Source organism: Pezoporus flaviventris, unplaced genomic scaffold (assembly GCF_033815535.1).
Source record: "Pezoporus flaviventris isolate CSIRO_AGI_PZ_B2104156 unplaced genomic scaffold, CSIRO_AGI_Pfla_v1 ptg000105l, whole genome shotgun sequence".
In the NCBI taxonomy this organism is placed as follows: domain Eukaryota; kingdom Metazoa; phylum Chordata; class Aves; order Psittaciformes; family Psittacidae; genus Pezoporus; species Pezoporus flaviventris.
Genome location: NW_026892653.1, coordinates 1,375,912 through 1,392,813, shown reverse-complemented (window position 1 = coordinate 1,392,813; position 16,902 = coordinate 1,375,912). Strand labels below are relative to the sequence as shown.

The 16,902-nt window shown below is 45.7% G+C and overlaps 1 protein-coding gene and 1 non-coding gene across 4 annotated transcripts in view; both read right to left on the bottom strand.

Annotated features, from left to right (window-relative positions):
• The window catches only part of FBXO31 (F-box protein 31), a 28,106-nt gene extending 16,445 nt beyond the window's left edge, over positions 1 to 11,661 (bottom strand). Inside the window, exons 1-3 of one of the 3 annotated variants that reach the window (XM_061477360.1) lie at positions 11,262 to 11,661; positions 4,137 to 4,208; positions 2,144 to 2,230 (exon numbers count right to left, since the gene is read on the bottom strand). In XM_061477360.1, the coding sequence (XP_061333344.1) occupies positions 2,144 to 2,230; positions 4,137 to 4,208; positions 11,262 to 11,652 (550 nt within the window). In that variant the 5' untranslated portion in view covers positions 11,653 to 11,661. Of the gene's footprint in view, positions 1 to 2,143; positions 2,231 to 4,136; positions 4,209 to 11,244 lie in introns of all 3 variants that reach the window. The other 2 variants (XM_061477362.1, XM_061477361.1) reach the window with 2 other exon arrangements.
• A 363-nt stretch (positions 11,662 to 12,024) lies between these two features.
• On the bottom strand, positions 12,025 to 12,097 carry TRNAM-CAU (transfer RNA methionine (anticodon CAU)). The gene has a single exon. It is a non-coding gene; the product is annotated as a tRNA-Met (tRNA).
• Positions 12,098 to 16,902: the final 4,805 nt, after the last annotated feature.

The window sequence follows — 16,902 nt, the reverse complement described above, 5'->3', positions numbered from 1 at the left end:
CCTGCTCCTCGAAAGAAAACAGCATTTGGGTCTTTCTCCAGCATTTTCCTCTGCTATAAATGTTGTCCATTTTTCTCAGTCCTGAAAAAGCCTCTTGCCTATCTGAGCCACAAATCCTCCCAGATGGAGCACAAATTAACATCCACTGGATGCTTCAGTACAACCCCCATCCAGCCTGGATAATACCCACATTGACACAAGCAGCCCACCAAGCTCTTCAGATGAGAAGGCAGCTTGAATCCAGCTGGGGATGGGTGAGGAAAAGCAGTGAATGACCAAGCTCCCACTAAAAGAAGGCTGCCTGGGAAAGGACTAAAGCCTGTGCTCTTCACTAAGAGTTAAGACACGGGACAAGGAGGTGACACTGAGCAAATGCACAGCGATTCAAGCAAGCATTGCAGTGCTGGCACACCACAGACACTACAGGTATGAACAGACAAGTTACAAACCCAGAATGGGTTATTAAGATAGGAGAGCAGGTGCTTTCAGAGCTGTTCTAACTCTTATTCCATTACTGCGTTCAGCTTGGGGAGCACAGGCAGAGAAATGCAAAACCCTAACACAGAAGTTGTCAGTGAAATCTGCAGCCTTTAAAACAGAAGTATCTTGCTTTGAGCGGAAAAAACCTGATCCACTACAGTTCCCAGGGCCTCTCAGGATGCAGCAAGGTATCTCTAAGCAAAATGAGTTGGAATAATACAGGCAGTTGCTGCCCCCCAGCTGGTGATAACTGACCTGCTAGTGGGAAACACTAAGTGTTTGAGCCAGGCTAGTTTAAAACGCTGGGGGAAGCAATCTGAGCTGACCTGGCTAGTGCTGCAGGAATACAAATTAGGGAGCACTCATGGTAAACCCTGGCAACAAGGTCTTAATAGTCAGGAAGGGAAAAAAGGAGGAAATGGGCAATTGCATCTTAAACCACACTTGCTTTTCCCAGAGTAATACAACATGCCTCCAGAGAAAAGGGGCATGAGACATCAAAAGTGTGGGGTTGTGGCTAAACAATTAACTGAGGGAAGAGCACAAAATGCCATTTGACAGCCACCAAAAAGAGCACATTTGGAGCAAACACCCAGGTAGCAATCTACAAAGCAATCCCTCATCCTGCAGGACAGCTTGGATGTGCCTCTCCTTCCCACCCAGCTCCAGAACAAGGCTGCTGTTGATGCACAGGACTGCTAAACCTAAAATTTCCTATCAATTCCTGCTGTAGCACTGCTGCTGCTTGTCTGTTGTGACTCACATTAATGACACCATCTTCACTCTGTGGCTACCTGTGCTTTCTTTAGCACAGGTAAGTCTGCACCATCCACTCCACTCAGTGTGTGTGAAAACTACATTCCCAAGCACCAGTGAGTTAGTAACTTGACTTGGCAAAACTCTGCAGACCTAAAGGAGCATTAGAGACAGCTCAACACCCCCTCTGAAACACAACCAGTAGTGACTTTCTTAACTGATGTTAAGAAAGGAAATACTCATCAGTATTCCCCCCCCCAACTCCTGCTGAACAGTGAGTGTTAAACTCCAGCATTTTAATGCTCTTCCCTCAACACAACATCAGGAGGGAAAGAAGTTTACCCAAAGCAGCTTCTTGACTAAAGAAGGTAAATCACAACCTCTAAAACACCAGGAGAATGTTTCCTAGAGATGGAGATGGTGCTTTAAGGGATTCACTGTGTGGGGAGGGACTTAGTATGGGAACCCTCAGCATGTTTCACTGGGAAGGTCTGTGGATTAAATGCATCTTAACTGGATCATGAGAAAGCTTTTTGCCAGTCCAGAGCTTATTCAAACTTGCTTTTGGGAGCTGTTACCAGGGTATCTGAAGATTTCCTTCTAAAAAAGGAGCAATCTGTGAGGAGCAGAGGGAGTGCTCCCTTTCTGTGAATGGAGACTCACAATTTTCTAACTCAAAGCACTTCAAAAAGAGCCTCAGCATACCTCAGAGGCTGCCCTACTCTCATTGCCACTCTGAAGAGTCAGAATACCCCCTTAACGTGCAACAGCATGAACTGACTAACCGGCACCCTCTACACTATCCCAAGGTCCGCCCCAAAATAATCTGCTTAAAGCCACGTCACACTCCATGCAGCATCTTGTGTGTGCTTAGTGCAGGAAGCATCAACCAGCAGGAGGTACGTACGGCAGGTGTAAACATCTCTGTACTCCATGTGCTCGTAGTCGGGAAGGATTTTCATAAAACGCCCCGACTTCACTCGTGGGTTTATACCTGAACAGACACAGCAGGGTAAGTACCAGCAAACTCTGCTCCACTGTAACCAGCACTGTTAACAGCATGATGAACCTGGACCAACCACGCAGGAAAGCCAAACTCTTTTTCGACTTCACTTCCAGTTGTGGGGCACCATTTGTTTGCATCAGCCCAGTCTCAGGTATACCTGGTTAGCAGGATTACTCACACAGAGCTTGGTATGCTCAAGATTCCCCACAGACAATATGTATAAATGGCATCCGGTGAATTCAAAGTGGAATCGGGGTCCTCTTCAGACTCTGTAGTGGGACTATAACAAGCCATGCTGCCTCATGAACACACTTAGGCCAAGTAAGTACATGGACAGCAGCCCATGCCTTGAATTAGTTATGCTTTCTGTAACTTAAACTCAGTTCCCCATTCCCCACACTACTTCTCAGAGAAACACATTCAGTGGACAGAAAAGTGTATGTGAGCCCTGCCAGCAGCCCCAGATTAACTCTTCTGCAATTAGAGAGGGGTTTATGGGAGAGTAGAGAAAATGAGGTCACACCACCAGGAAACTGTTCCACTAAGAGCCTGCAACAGGGCAAACTGCTGAATCTGGACAGGAGAGCAGAGATGGTGCCAGAAACTGTGGGCAAGGATTCTCACTTCAGATTTACCATTGCGAGTTAGGACTGTTGAATGGATATGGACACATTCCTTACTCAGAACTGCAATAAAGTCTGTCACAGAGGTACTCGCATGTCAAGTGTGGCTCTCTGCCAATGAATGCAGAAACTACTTTAGTATAAAGGAAGACTGGAAACACATGTAACACAAATCCTGTCTGATTTTCCTGTGGATGCTCAGCAAATCTACTAAAGGTGGGATTAAAACCCTTCTGCCTGTTGTTTTTTTCCAGCATTAAGATCAATGCTTGAGGTCATCACTGTTTCAAGGTTTAACAAATACGGTATATGTAGAAGCTGAGCCAGATTTTGAGTCTGCAAATCTACGGAGACCTCTCATGACTGACCTCTCTGCTTTTGTTTCATAAAGCAAGACCTTCTTCAAACAGCTAGAAGCCATAGCTCAAGTGCTTCAGGTCATATCTTGTTTTTTATCCTAAGAACCACAGGTAAGTTGGTTCTTTACAAGATCTGTGATGGGGAATCAAGACAACACAGCTTGGCAGTGCTGGTATGGGAGCTCTCAGGGGCTTTGCAAGCCTCTCTGAGCAACCAGCCCAGCTTCTGACTGCAAAGTGCAAGGTTTGGTTACAGGGGAGAGAGCCTCACCATGGACCCAGGCCTCCACTCAGCCCTTAGCCTACCTTGGTTTCTCTCATCTGATGATGCCCCCACCCCTCCTTACTGTAAGACAGAAGATGTGCATTTGCCTTGCATAAGGCATGGTGGGTCTAAGGATTTGGGGTTCTACTATTTTACTGTTCCTAAAACTCACTAACAGCTTGCAGAAGCCCAGCCCTGCTAAGCTCTCCTCCTTCAGGAGCAGCTCAGAGGAATGCTCATTCCTATACCTACTGTGCTTTCCCACTTGACAGCATCTAACAGTGTCTTTTCACTGAGATCAAGACTTAGCTACATCAGGGCTATGAAAAAATACCAGTTAATTCCTTAGCAAGATCTGAAGATGGCAAAACAGGAAAGGACGAAAAAACTCCAATACACTTTATAATAAGGTTAAATTACACTCTCTTTTCCCATCAAGGGATTGAGGGGCATAGACATCCCACTTCTTGGCATCTGCTTAAAAATAAAACTCCAGACATATCAACTTCACAGATGAATCCCCTGCCATCAGCAAGTAAGTCCAAATAACTTATGCTGTCAGCATTTAATAAATATTCAACACATATATGCTTTCAAAATTGGTACTAAGCAAGGACATATGGATCTAAAGCAGCTTTATCACTTACGCTTGGCATAAACATCTCGACAGGACACTCCTGTGATCTCCAACTTCCGCAGGTTTTCACAGACCCCATATTCTGCAATGACACAGATAACAATGTCAGCTCCGGCACAAAGGTGTTTGCTACCCAGGATCTTGAGATCCACTGTTCGAGAAAAAACAAGATTTTATTAGGTGCCTATTATCTTGCAAGAATAATCTTATTATTCTTGCAAGCTGCTGCATGAGTCCAAGAATCTTATTTCTGCTTTGAAGAGAAAACAGAAAGTTAGATGTAATTTCACTAAAGTTTGGGAATCTAATGCATTTTACAAGCAACGCCTGCAACAATAAACACACCATCAGGAACACACCAAAGTTATAGGTGCTTATACTTGACCACAAAGAATGTGAAATGTGGAAGACCTACTCATTGCAGCTGGGACTGTACACCCATTTAGATCAAATCATGACTCTGGGTAGTAATTATCTACTCCCACTAAGGTACCCAACAGAGAAAACTGCTTATTAGGATCCTACAGAAAAGGTCACACAGACTTTAAAAAGAATGAAATGGAGACATAAGACAGGCATCAGCGTGTACAAATATGGTTACACTTGAAAGCAGATCAGATTGAGATGGGTCTGTTGTACATTCAAATGCCTTTGATTGCTTACAGAACACCCTGAAAACAAAGCAATACAGAGATCTTATAGGCAGCTTTGAAGCAGAAAATGAGATTCTCCTCTTTCATTTTCAGGAAGTACACACTGAACTTCTGAGAAACCTTAAAAAAAATAAAAATAATAAAAGCAAGCGCTCACATCTCAATACAAGAAACCTTTAGAGGACCAGAGGGAGGAAATGAGAGGAAGGAGATCCCAAAAAATCATCAGCAACGAAAACCACCATGCTGCAGCGACCCTGATAGATCTCAGTACAGAAAACTACACTCCTTCACATCAAAGACATCTACACCACAGATCAAACACCAGCCTTCCTCAGCAGTACCAAACATCTGCCAAATATGTGATTAAAGTGTATCTGTGAAGACCCTTATCCAATCATTAAATATTAAACTTATCCGCAGTAGAGCTTCCTTGAATTAACAATTTACTGTGGCTGCCAAATACCACTACTGAATGCTGGTAACCTACTGCAAACTGAGAATTCATTTTTCATATACAAGAAAACCAGAAGTTTCCCTGAATGAATTCAACCTCCTCCGTTCTATAAATACACTTGTGGTACATGTACACGATGAGACAGCACATGCAAAGCTTACTGTCAGCCTGCCTACAGGGAACACACATTCTGCACAACATCGCTTTGGGTAAGCAAGTTCAACGAAGAGTAGGCAGAAGGTACAACAAACACGTTGCCCTTCATTAAAAGATGCAAAGGTCAGTGGGAGAGTTCCTGCTGACTTCCTTCGCAACAGCCAGAGGAAGCTCTAAGCATTATCAAACACAAGGTGGGATGAGGAAGCACCATCAGCCAGGGAGCAGACAGACGAGCTTGCAGTAAAGGACTTCCAGCACAAACAAGCTATTTAGTGCTGGGCTGCAGCCAGCTGACCTGAGACAGCTCATTCTGCAGATGGGTGAAACCAGAGCTCTGTTGGAGACTGGAAATTCAGACCCAGGCAAGCAGCTCGCCCAGCCCTCCTGCCAGAGCTATCAAGGCTTTCAACCACTGGTGTGCATTATGTGCACAAGTGGGTATGTGTTTGCTAATGGAGGGAACAGCATGTCTCCTCAGCTGATCTGAAAGTCAGAGATCTTTATGACAGAAACAGGGTGGTCATAGCCTGCTGTTTGCAAACAGGCAACTCTTTGCATGTAAACACTCACCTGGCCACAGAACCAGTAAGATGCAGGCACTGTGCAGCAGGCATTGCAGCTAGATTAAATTCAGGATCACTGAAGGTATCTGTGCTGCATCAGAAAGGGAGGAGACATGCAGAGGGTCCTGCCCAAATGGCATTTCTCCATGTTGCTCTAACAGCACTACTAGCACAGTCATATTGTCTCTTCCTCAAGAAAGTGCTAATTTTTCAGTTTTCCCTACTAGAGCTATAAATCACTTTTGAGTGCACTGCCACAGTAAATCTATTACCAGCAGGTATCTTAAAACAACAGGGTGGGGTGGGAAGTGATTGATGTTAAAGCCCTATCCCAGTTTTATGCAAGTGCCCTTGATAACCCGCAGTGAAATATTAATTTCATGAAAGCCAAACCACTACTAAAGGTGCATTTCTAACTGCTGGAGTTTGTATCTTTCCTGAAGAGAGTCAAAGTTCTTCCAATAGCAAGCTCACTTAATTTAAAAAAAAAAAAGATAAAAATTTAGAATTTAGATATGCTACATGTGATTTGATGTTAGATTCCAAGGCTTGTAAGAAAATATTATCAGAATAGAGAAAAATAATCAAGAATAAAGAAAATAACCTCAATTTTGTGCGCTTTAATACATCTCATTTTCTGACAACTAGTCTGTATCCTGTTTTGTACAGCAAACGACAACAAAGAGTCAAAATCCCATAGTGATGGCTAAGCTCTGGTTAAGTGCATCACTTCAGCTTCTCTGATCCATGAGATGTGAACACCACAATGGCCTCTTGATGAGACAAAATAGTCCTTTGGCTACAAAGGACTCCAAATATCACAAGCAATAAAATGTAAGCATCTCTTTAATCCATACATAAAATTAAAAATAAGTAGAACTTCAAGACAGCTACAGTAAAATAAAATGGATCTTTTCTTAACAGAGAACAGAAAGCCTTTTCCAAGAAAGCTCTGAAGGGCTCAAGCTTCCTAGGAAATTCCATTTCAGTGCAATTAAATCTATTTTCAGGAAACACATCTCAGTGCAACAGCTCCCTGAGAAACGTATTTTAAAGAGTTAACAGTCACAGAAATCCACACAAGAAATTTAGACTGTTAGAAAATGGCTACTTAATCCTACTTCAAAAGCAAGGCTGGAAATTGGGTTTAAACTTCTTCCTTGACCAGCTGGAAAGCTTGTTTTATTAGATTTGTAAGAAATGCTTGAAAGATTTACCAAACACAGAGTGACACAGTGCCGTTTCCACGGTCACATGCACTAGAATTTAAAGGACTTGTGAAGGCAATTCTCCATTTATTAGGAACTGCACTAATGCAATTTACTCCCTGGCCTGCCTCTCGCCATCTGCTCTTTTGAGCCTCATGTTCCCATCTCCTTTCTAGAAGCCATGCCATACATCTCCTTCTGTGTGGCCTGTGCTGAAGCTTAAAAAAGCAAACAAACAAACCAGGTTCTTCCAGCCCAAGTAGGGAAGAACCCCCATACTCTTATCAAAGACCAAATTAATGCTTTTCCTCTCCATCCTTCTCAGCATGGCAATGCTAGTCAGCAGCTGCAAGCACTCAATGTGGACATCCGCAATTCAGAGGAAGTGAGGATGTCTGGAAGAGCTTGACACCCTTATCACTGCTATGTTTGCACTGTACCCTGCCTAATCAAGTCCTACAATTACTCCTGGATGATTGTGTGTTTACAAGGCTGTGCACAGAACAGAAAGCACAGAAACTGACTGGATTATTTCAGAGAACACAAAAATGGAAGATTCTCAGGCTAACACCCCCGAAATACCAGGTGGACAAGCTTGGAACCAGCTTCTTGTTTCCAAAGGCTGAACTACCAGACTGAAATACACCAAATAGTCTCCCAAACACTACTCCCAAGGGAAGGTCTGTAGTTACTACCGAGATATTTTGCAGCCACAGATAAAGAGACCTGATCTGCAACAAATGAAAGCATTTGTGGAAACCCTGAAGCAAAAGATGGGTAGCTCTAGGTCTACAGCTTACAAGCTGACTCAAGGAAGACTCTCTGAAGGATGGCTACAGCTAGTGAGCACCTGCCATTAGCAGTGAGAAACAGCAAACCATTGCCAAGTTGTGCTCTAAAAGCCAAAGAAAATGGTCAGAGATGAAGAAAAGCCCATGATGGTTCACCAGAGAAACACGTAATACAGTGTTTTAACCTTATATAAAGGGAGATTAGAGCCCTGAGACTTATTAAAATCACCTCTGCGTTTACTAGACTGCAGCACTACAGGAAATTGCTCCTGTTGTGGGAGCAGTTGTACATCAAACTCCTATGTGGATTCTCTGGAGTCCTGTAAGAGCTGAGCTCTATGCATCAGCTCCCTCACTGATTGTATAAACAAGATTTCCCACTCTTCTCCACAGGCACCTCCTTCTGTACAACCTACTGGAGGTCAGCAACTTTAAACACCTTGGCTGACATTTTTCATCAGGTCCAAGAACTGCTGGAGGTCGTTCTCACAAACAAAAGCCTTTTCATTCAAGTTCCAGATTTGGTTATTCTGAATTACTGGCCTGTTTCCAGGTGTTCTGCTGCACCTGTGCTGTTTTATTTTAAGATGAAAGTGGTTACCATTTAAAATAGACTATCAGGTGTTAATCAAGGTAGGTCAGGCCACCAGCCAGGGTGAAAGAAGCTTTAATTCTGCTCCCACTGCAGAGATCAGCAATCTCCTATTTATAGAAAACATGAAAGTGACTGCAATCGTCTTCTTGCCAAAGAAGCAATAGAGATATTGTTTACACCAAACAGTCGCAATGATAAAAGGACAACAGCCCTAAAAAGCCATGCCAGCACTGCACAACCACTTCTGGTTAATCCCAGCACTCTTCCAGATCAAAATCACCAGCAAAAGCCACCCTGCTTTCAGGAGGACAAGTCCTCTGAATGCTTGCACTAACCAGATGTTCTCAAGTTGAATCTACAGCTGAGTCAGCCCACAGTAGTGTAAGAACAGGACACCAACACTCAATGGCTGACTGAGGCAATGGCTGGGCTTCTCTCAGAGAACTGTTCCATTTAATTTTAGAATCATCTTTCTTGTTTCTTTACTGCTGTGCATTTCTGAAAAAGCAGACTGTTTTGCATATGCAACTGACACAAAGTTGAAGTTTACTAGTTACTACCTCAGAGAGATCAGCTCTGGAATATCATCAGTAGACTTCAGAGTAAATAAGACATCAATGCAAGGAGCACACCAGGAGAGGTGCACATGCTCTCGTTCTGTTTCTAGGACACATAGCTTCACAAGAAGACTCAGGCAGATACAAGCACACGTTGCCCTCAGCTGGGAAATGGCTTGTTTTGGAGAAAGATAAATTCCATTTCATGTTTGACTATCATATAGTAACCAGCGTAGGGTTATACAGAAACACAGTACTTCTAAATTTTACATGTGCATTTATATACCTGATGCCCATGCAGGTCCTCAAGGAGTTGCACACTCACATTTGAACACACTCAGTAGCTGACTATGTGCAACAGATCACTGAAACACACACAGATAACTGCAAAACAGCTCCACAAAATGACATATTTCATATGTGTACAAATACTCATAGTAGCACTGCCACAATGGTGATTACTTACACTGCTGTGTAGAGCACTATGGACAGTGCAAGTCCTTATGAAGAACTGCTTGGAGAACTGTGACTGCTTAAAAGACTGCAGTAACAGTTTCATAGATTAAAACTTGCTTTATGCACCTCTCACCTTGTACCTAGCCAAGGGTCTTGAGACAAAAGTGTAGTCTAAAAACTTTCTCTTCCTGTCTGGATCAGTTTTAGCCATATAAAGCCCACTTAGCTTTTGAGCACTGTTTTATGTACTTGCAAGAAAACACAAGGAGCAGTGACGAATTCAGTAAGCAAATTTATTTCTCAATCAGGCCTAATTTAGTGGGTCCTTTTGACAACAATCTAGCTTACATTCAGAAGTCGTATGCATTTCTCTGTAAACATACTGCCAGGATCATAACCTATTAAAATAACTAATCAGTGAAGTTTGCAAACCATTCATAAAACACATGTTCATGAGGCTTCTACGTTAGTGGAGGAGAATAAGGAAAGAATGAATACTATTTTATTAGCCTGTCTCCAAAAAACAATGTTAAGTTACTGGGACAACAGGATCATCCCATGCTGAAGTGAGGAACAAGAATGCTTTGGTGTACATTTTCTAGGTACAGCCTTTGTACTGTCCAAGGGTTCCTGGATAGTGCTGATAAGGCAAGAATTCATTCCTTCAAGGCTGAATGCATCTGAACAGATCCCACTGCTGATGGCAGGCAGCCACTCTGCCATATCTAAATTCTTCATCTTGATGTCCCCACTGGTATTAAAAACAGAAAACAACAACAACAAAATATACATGACTTCATGTGCTGGCAGCAGATGCACCTGGCAGGATCATGCTATTTAGAGAGACGATGAGCACAGTAGGACAGCCACTGGATTAGCAAACAGGGAACAGAGAGCCACAATGTCGTCAGAAAAAGCACAAGGAAGAAAGAGTAAGAATTTCAGTCTAACAGGGCCACAGCAGCACAGAACTGAGACACTGTACCAACAATACATCCCCCAGGCCTTTGCAATAATGCAGCACAGCATCCTTGTAACAGACATTCCCCAGGCAATGCACATACAAACCAGGAACCCCCAGAAACCGGGCCCTGTGCTTCCCGAGATGGAACAGGAACGGATGACCTTACCCAGGGCTGCCTTTCTCCATCTGCTCACTAGACCCCAGCAGGATCCCTGCTCCTGCTTTACCCACTGTGCCTCCACGCCTCCAAGGCCCCCAGCTCAGCCCCACTCTGCAGGGACTGATCACTCCCTGTCCTCTCTGCCTGAAACACACCATGCTCAGGATTCACCCAAGGACACCCTACAAGGAGGCATCACCCACCAGGGCCTGGTCCCATTCCCGTTCCCATCCAGCTGCCACCCCGGGAAACAACCCCAGCTCGATGCCCTTTGCTATAGCCGCTCACACGTGACTCCTTCTGCAGCAAGGTCCACCAAGTAAGGACCGCGCCCCAGAGGACCCGAGATGTACCCTCTTCTCCACCTCCACCCCTAGAGCCCTGCCTGGCGCCCTCACGACCCTACAACCCGCAGCCCCCAGCTCTTTCCTCCCCCACCAGACCTCCCACACCATCCCCTCCCGTCTCTGCACCACTCCACCACCTCCCCATAACCCCCGGGTGCTTCTGCATCGCCCGGGACCCTGTCCTTGCACCCCCCGGCTCCCCCCCAACCTCAGGGCGGGCGGTACCTTCGCGGCAGCGCCGCCGCCAGATCGTGTCAGTGCGGAGGATGCGGCGGAAGGTGGTGCAGACGCGGGCCAGGCTGGGTAGGTCGGTACCGGGCAGGGAGCCGAAGATCTGCACCAGGAGCTCAGGGGGCAGCTCCAGGATGGACAGCGGGGCCCGACCCGCCGGGCCGGCCTCGGCGGGGTGCGGCAGGGGCCGCCCGCCCTCGATGCGCTCTGCCGCCTCCTCATCCTCCTCGGAGCCGCCGCCGCCGCCCGCCTCCTCGGGGTCGGTGTCGGTGTCGGTGTCCGGTTCGCTATCCCCGGCCCCGCCGCGCCGCTGCTCCCGCGCCGCTCCCCGCCGGCGGCACCCGCGGGCCGGGCCCACCCCGCACAGCCGGGCGCACACCGCCATGACCGACACCGCTCTGCCCGCCGGGGCGGGGCGTCGTGCCGCGCGGCGCCGCGGGACCCGCCCCCCCGCCCGAAGCAGCCAGTCAGCACCGTCCCTAAGGCCTCGCCACGCCCCCGCTGGCATCGCACCCCGACCCGGCGCAACTGTCTGTGGGGAGCCGCGACCGCCCCCTAGCGGGCGGGGGGACCGAGCGCCCGGTGAAGGGGCCGGAGCGCGGTAAGGGCCCTGCGCTGCAGCCCGCAGACCGCGGCCCGGGTGACGGGGCTGGGGCCGTGGCAGCGAGGCCAGCTGCCCAATTCGGTTGGTAGAAAAAGAACCCAAAATGGCACTTTTTCTCCTGCCGAGGGGAAAAAAAACAGAGGACACCTTCCTTGCCCCGTGTGAGGATCGAACTCACGACCTTCAGATTATGAGACTGACGCGCTACCTACTGCGCTAACGAGGCTCCTCAAGGGCGCTTCGGCGCTGCGCACCTCCGCCTACCTGCATCCCTTTGAGACCCTCCCCTGTGCTCACCGCCAGTTCATGCTGCTTCGTGGTGTGTTGCACGGGAAACCTCCCTTCTTTGCTTCCTTTCTTTCTTCACAGAAAAAACTGCTTTGTTTTTTATCCCTGACTCGTTCTTTCCCCGTGTTTTGCTGCAAGAACTGACATATTTTGCAAATGGCTCCTCTTTCACATGCTGTCCTGCAAGAAAGACCTTGGGTTTGGATTTTTGTTCCAGTAAATGGCTATTTTTATCCATGATCTGCAAAACAGCTGCATTACTGACTCCTGAGCATCCTCATCCAGGTCTGATGGCCAGGAACAGGCTGCGAGGGCTGCACTGACAACATGCTCGCAAGGAAATCAGGTTGTTTTCACATAATAGGAAAGATTAAAGCCAGCCTTGTTTGTGTTTCTGCTGTGCAGAGTCGCTGCTCGACTGGGATTTCTGCAGTGAAATGAACTCTGTGCATTCAGTGAAGCACTCGGCAGAAGAGGCTCCCTTGTGATGCCACAGAAGTGCTGCCCTGAATCCTAATTGACAGGCCTCACCCTTAGCGAGGGTCTCCAGGCAGCAGTCACCATGACAATCAAGCAACACGTACCTAGATTGGAAGAAGATGGGAAAAGAGATGCTTAATTGCTTTGGAAAGTCTCCAGACCTCACCCACGAGCATCACTGCAGGGAAGATGTTCACCTGCAGAGCAAGCAACTGGCAGAAGATGAAGGAACAGACCTTTAGACATCAGACCCACCATACAAGAAGAGATGTCTGGGTCAACCCAAGGATTTTGCCAAGGGTCTGGTGGGCAGCTTTTGTTGTCGGGGGGAGCAATACCCTAGTTTTCAGGGATCAGATGGACATTCAGGTGTTGAATTCAGTCTGCAAGGCTGGTGGTATGAATAAAATCACTGCAACCACAGGATGAGTAAATCCAAGGCTTCTCACAGCCTGAACCACTGCATTCCTCCCTCCAAAACTGCCCACGTGCAGAATGAGGATGGCATTTTTAAGAACGTGCTAATCCTTTGGTGCTTCAATGATGGACAAGTTTAGTGCCCACAGTTCTGATCACATCAAGAAAAGCTGCTCCAAGCATCTAAACCAAGGCACATGGACAGTGAATCACCTAAAACAGACATCAACCATTGGGAAATGACTATAGCTGGCTTCCACCTGTATTGAATCACATGTTTTTGCCCTCACTATGTTACACTCAGCTGGTAATCAAAAGTTTCTGACACAGCTGTAAAAGGCCTTGTCATATCTGTTTGCTTATGAACTGATGGATTCATGGTGAGGACAGGAGAAGTACTGATGGCAAGGATTTTCATGTGAATGAAACAAAAGATGTCCTTGGTGATATTGCCTCGAGCAGAAACTCAGCAGTCTACAGCACACACAAGCTTTTCCCTCTTTTCCATTTTTATCTGGACTTTCTTCTTTTTTCCTTTTCCTCTGAATATTCCTGCTGTGCCACACAACCTTCTCTCATTTTCCCTCTCCTACCTCTCCCTATAACCTTATCCCCCAGCCTTTGCTCCATGGATGCTAAGCCACTGGCCCACTGACCCCCTTTCCAGCCCAGCCCAGCAGAAGGCAGGACAGCCCATCATAAATCCATGCCAATTCCCACAGAGCTCTATCACCCCATGCCATTTCCTCCAGATTAAGAAAAGAAGGAAAAGTCCATCTGTCTGAAAGGCAGTGCCACCTCCATGATGCACTGATGTCACTTGGCAGGGAGCAAAGCCCAGCAAAGACAAGGCAATGCAACAAGCCCTGTGGGCTCCTAGTACTTGGGGTGACTGCATTTCCCCTTCCCATGGATCAGAGTGGGGGAATGTCAGCTTTTTGTTACGTTAGAGAGGAGAAATGATCATTGTCTCCACCCCAAGTTTCACGACCCAAACATAAAAGGTTTTCAGTGCTGAGAGTTGGAGGCTGGGCACAAGCAAGGTCCCTGGGGAGAGCAGAACAGGGCTCTTATAACTGAACATAACTTACGAACTCACTGATAGCCGCCCCATCATCAGACAATAAAACTGGCACTTTCTCCTCTCTGTTACTGAGTCCATTATCTGAATCTACCAGCTTTGTTCTTGATGATAGGCAAAACCAGTAAAAATGCGTTATCATCATCTTCCATCCTCTGAGCACCTTCCTTTGTAAACATCGAGTAATAGCCCTGAGCTTTCCAATCCTGCTGTTCCAGGCACGCAGTTTGCAGCCATTAACAGAGGGCTTTAAAAAAAAAACAAAACAAAACAAAAAGGAAAGATGTACCAAAAGGTGAAGATTTTATTGTTACATTTCCCTTCAGCTATTAAGGAGCTGATGCAGCTCCCGCTATAGTCAATTAGTCTCCATGCTCACTCTAAAGGGCTTTGGATTGGTCCCAAAGTTAGTGTCCTCATTTTCTGTAATCCTGGAAGCATTTACGCTTTCCCAGCCTTTGAGCGGGGATGAGCCAGCTGATGGCATATCCAGCCAATTATAACCTGGGCAGCTAGGAGAGAATTATTTATTTTCCATTTGGCAAGAGGGACATAAAAGTATGGCAAGGGAGGCTGAGACAGATGAACAAGCCCTCTTTGCAAGCCCTCTTTGCCACGTGAAGTATTTGCAGCATAGCTTTTTTGGCATAAGCCTGCAGTGAGATTTCTTTGTAATAAGCATCATTGGAGGCAGGACACTTTGAAGGGAGAGTATTTATATAGAAAGACCAGAGAATTTTTTTTCATTTTTTGTGATGTACATATTTTCCTCTCAGATATTCTTTCTTTGCTTTTTTATGTAAGCTGGAAAATAGCTCTTCTCATCATGATTTCAGTGTTTTTCCTTCCTTCTTCCTTTCTGTCTGGACATTGATTTTGCAGGATAAACTGATTAGTGGACAGACTGGGCTCTTCAGGGACAATCCAGAGCACTGCAGAAAATGCTGCAGATGACTCAGGAAGTGTTTTGCATCCTTCTGCTTTAGAGCTGAGCCCGGTGCCTTCTCGTTATGAAAGAGATTATGGTCTTTCTTCAGCACACTGTCCTTGCAATGTGGTATTAGCCAATCCTAATGATCAGCTGTGGTCATGAGTACCTGGGGTCACCAAAGACTTTCTAGCACTCCTGCTAGAAGCAGTTGTTGTTCTTTCAGCTCTGGCCATGGTCCAGCTTGAACGATTTCATTGTGCCCAGCACTTCTGGTAGCTCAGTTCGCAGAAGCATTATCCTGTTCAGGACAGATCACAGGACAAGCAGTGGGGTGTCTGAGATGCTATTACTGGGTCGGCTGCTGAGCAATGGTTGTGCAATCACAGGCAGCTCACTGAACCTCCATATGGCTCAGTTTCTCACGATGTAAATAAGGAGGGTGTTTACTGAAGCCACAGGAGGTGTAGTACTCAGTATTTGAATGTGTGTGTGGAATTGCTTAAATCCTAGGAGTATTAAAAATTAGTGGAAAACTTTGTTGCATACTGTATTATCCCACAATTTCCCTGCTATGCCTTCCGCACTCATGCGGTTGTTACTGTTTGCCAAGAGGTTATGGATCTGTTTGAGCGACAGGTAGTACATAAACATAAGTTGTTATTGCTTACGCCAACTGATTTACTGTGTTTCGTTGTGAAACAAATGGCTCCCGTTTAAAAGGGGATCCTGAAGCCAAGAAATGTTTGCTGGAACAGCAATAGCAGCAGTACCTGATGTCGGGGCTGTGGCACATGGCACTGATCTCTTAGGCAATACTTCTTGGAGGGGGAGTGCAATGAGTTTTACCCAAACGTTCTAAGGAAATTGTGATTTTGTGATGACATTGCACAAGTCTGTGTGCTAGTTTGGGTTTACAGTCCAAAAAAGCATCTGTCTATTAATCTCAAAAGTGTTATATTCCAGAAGTTTTGTGAAATATGTGGCCAGATAGAGGAGAGAGTCAATGTTCCCGCTGAGGAACAGCTTAGATAAGCGATGGCTTATCTGCTGTTAGACCTCAGAGAAAACTCACATATGGAAAATGTTCTGCAACTGGTTTCTTTAGCTTCACTTTTCTCAAATTACATTTTTATATCCCCCCAAAAGACAGATATTTTGTCATTCTCATCACTTCTTTGCTAGAGATCTCCTAACTCAGAAAGTGACTTCCGTAGAGAAATAGGAAGTTTGGGAATTTGTTCATAGGGTAGTCACCATCTTAGGACAAATTTAAGATGAAAACTTCTCAGAAGAGTTATTTTAAGGCATTGCAAACAATTCAGTACAACTTACTCTGTCTCAAAATCTTCAATAGTAGCCGGGTAATGGCTGCACACTGTGTTAAAAAATCAAGGCCCGCATTGATCTTTACCAGAGCTAGATCAATAAGAACAATTCATGAGAAAATAACTGAAGGAAGGTGTTTTGATTCAAGTTTAAATGCAGGTTACTCTCAGCACAGTTGTCCTTCCTTTTATTTTGTGAGTGTTTTCTCTCCATGTTTCTGGTGAATTTAATACTGCTGACAGCTGCTGAGCTAATAGCCCTAGACACTAAAGTGCTGTCTTCCAGCAAGGGTGTAGCACTGCAGAGGAACAGCTTTGTCTGTTCACTGTAAAAGCCTTTTCAGAGCCGTTGTGCCAGAGAAGTGAGGGGATGGTTTATAATTCTGACTGTGAAACACACTCACTTTGTTGTGAAGCAGCTCATATGTAAAAAAAAGAAAGAAAAGTGGGAGTTTTTCCTCAGGGAAATGCTGTAAATACCAGCTTGGGTTTGGGTTTCGTGCTGGCTT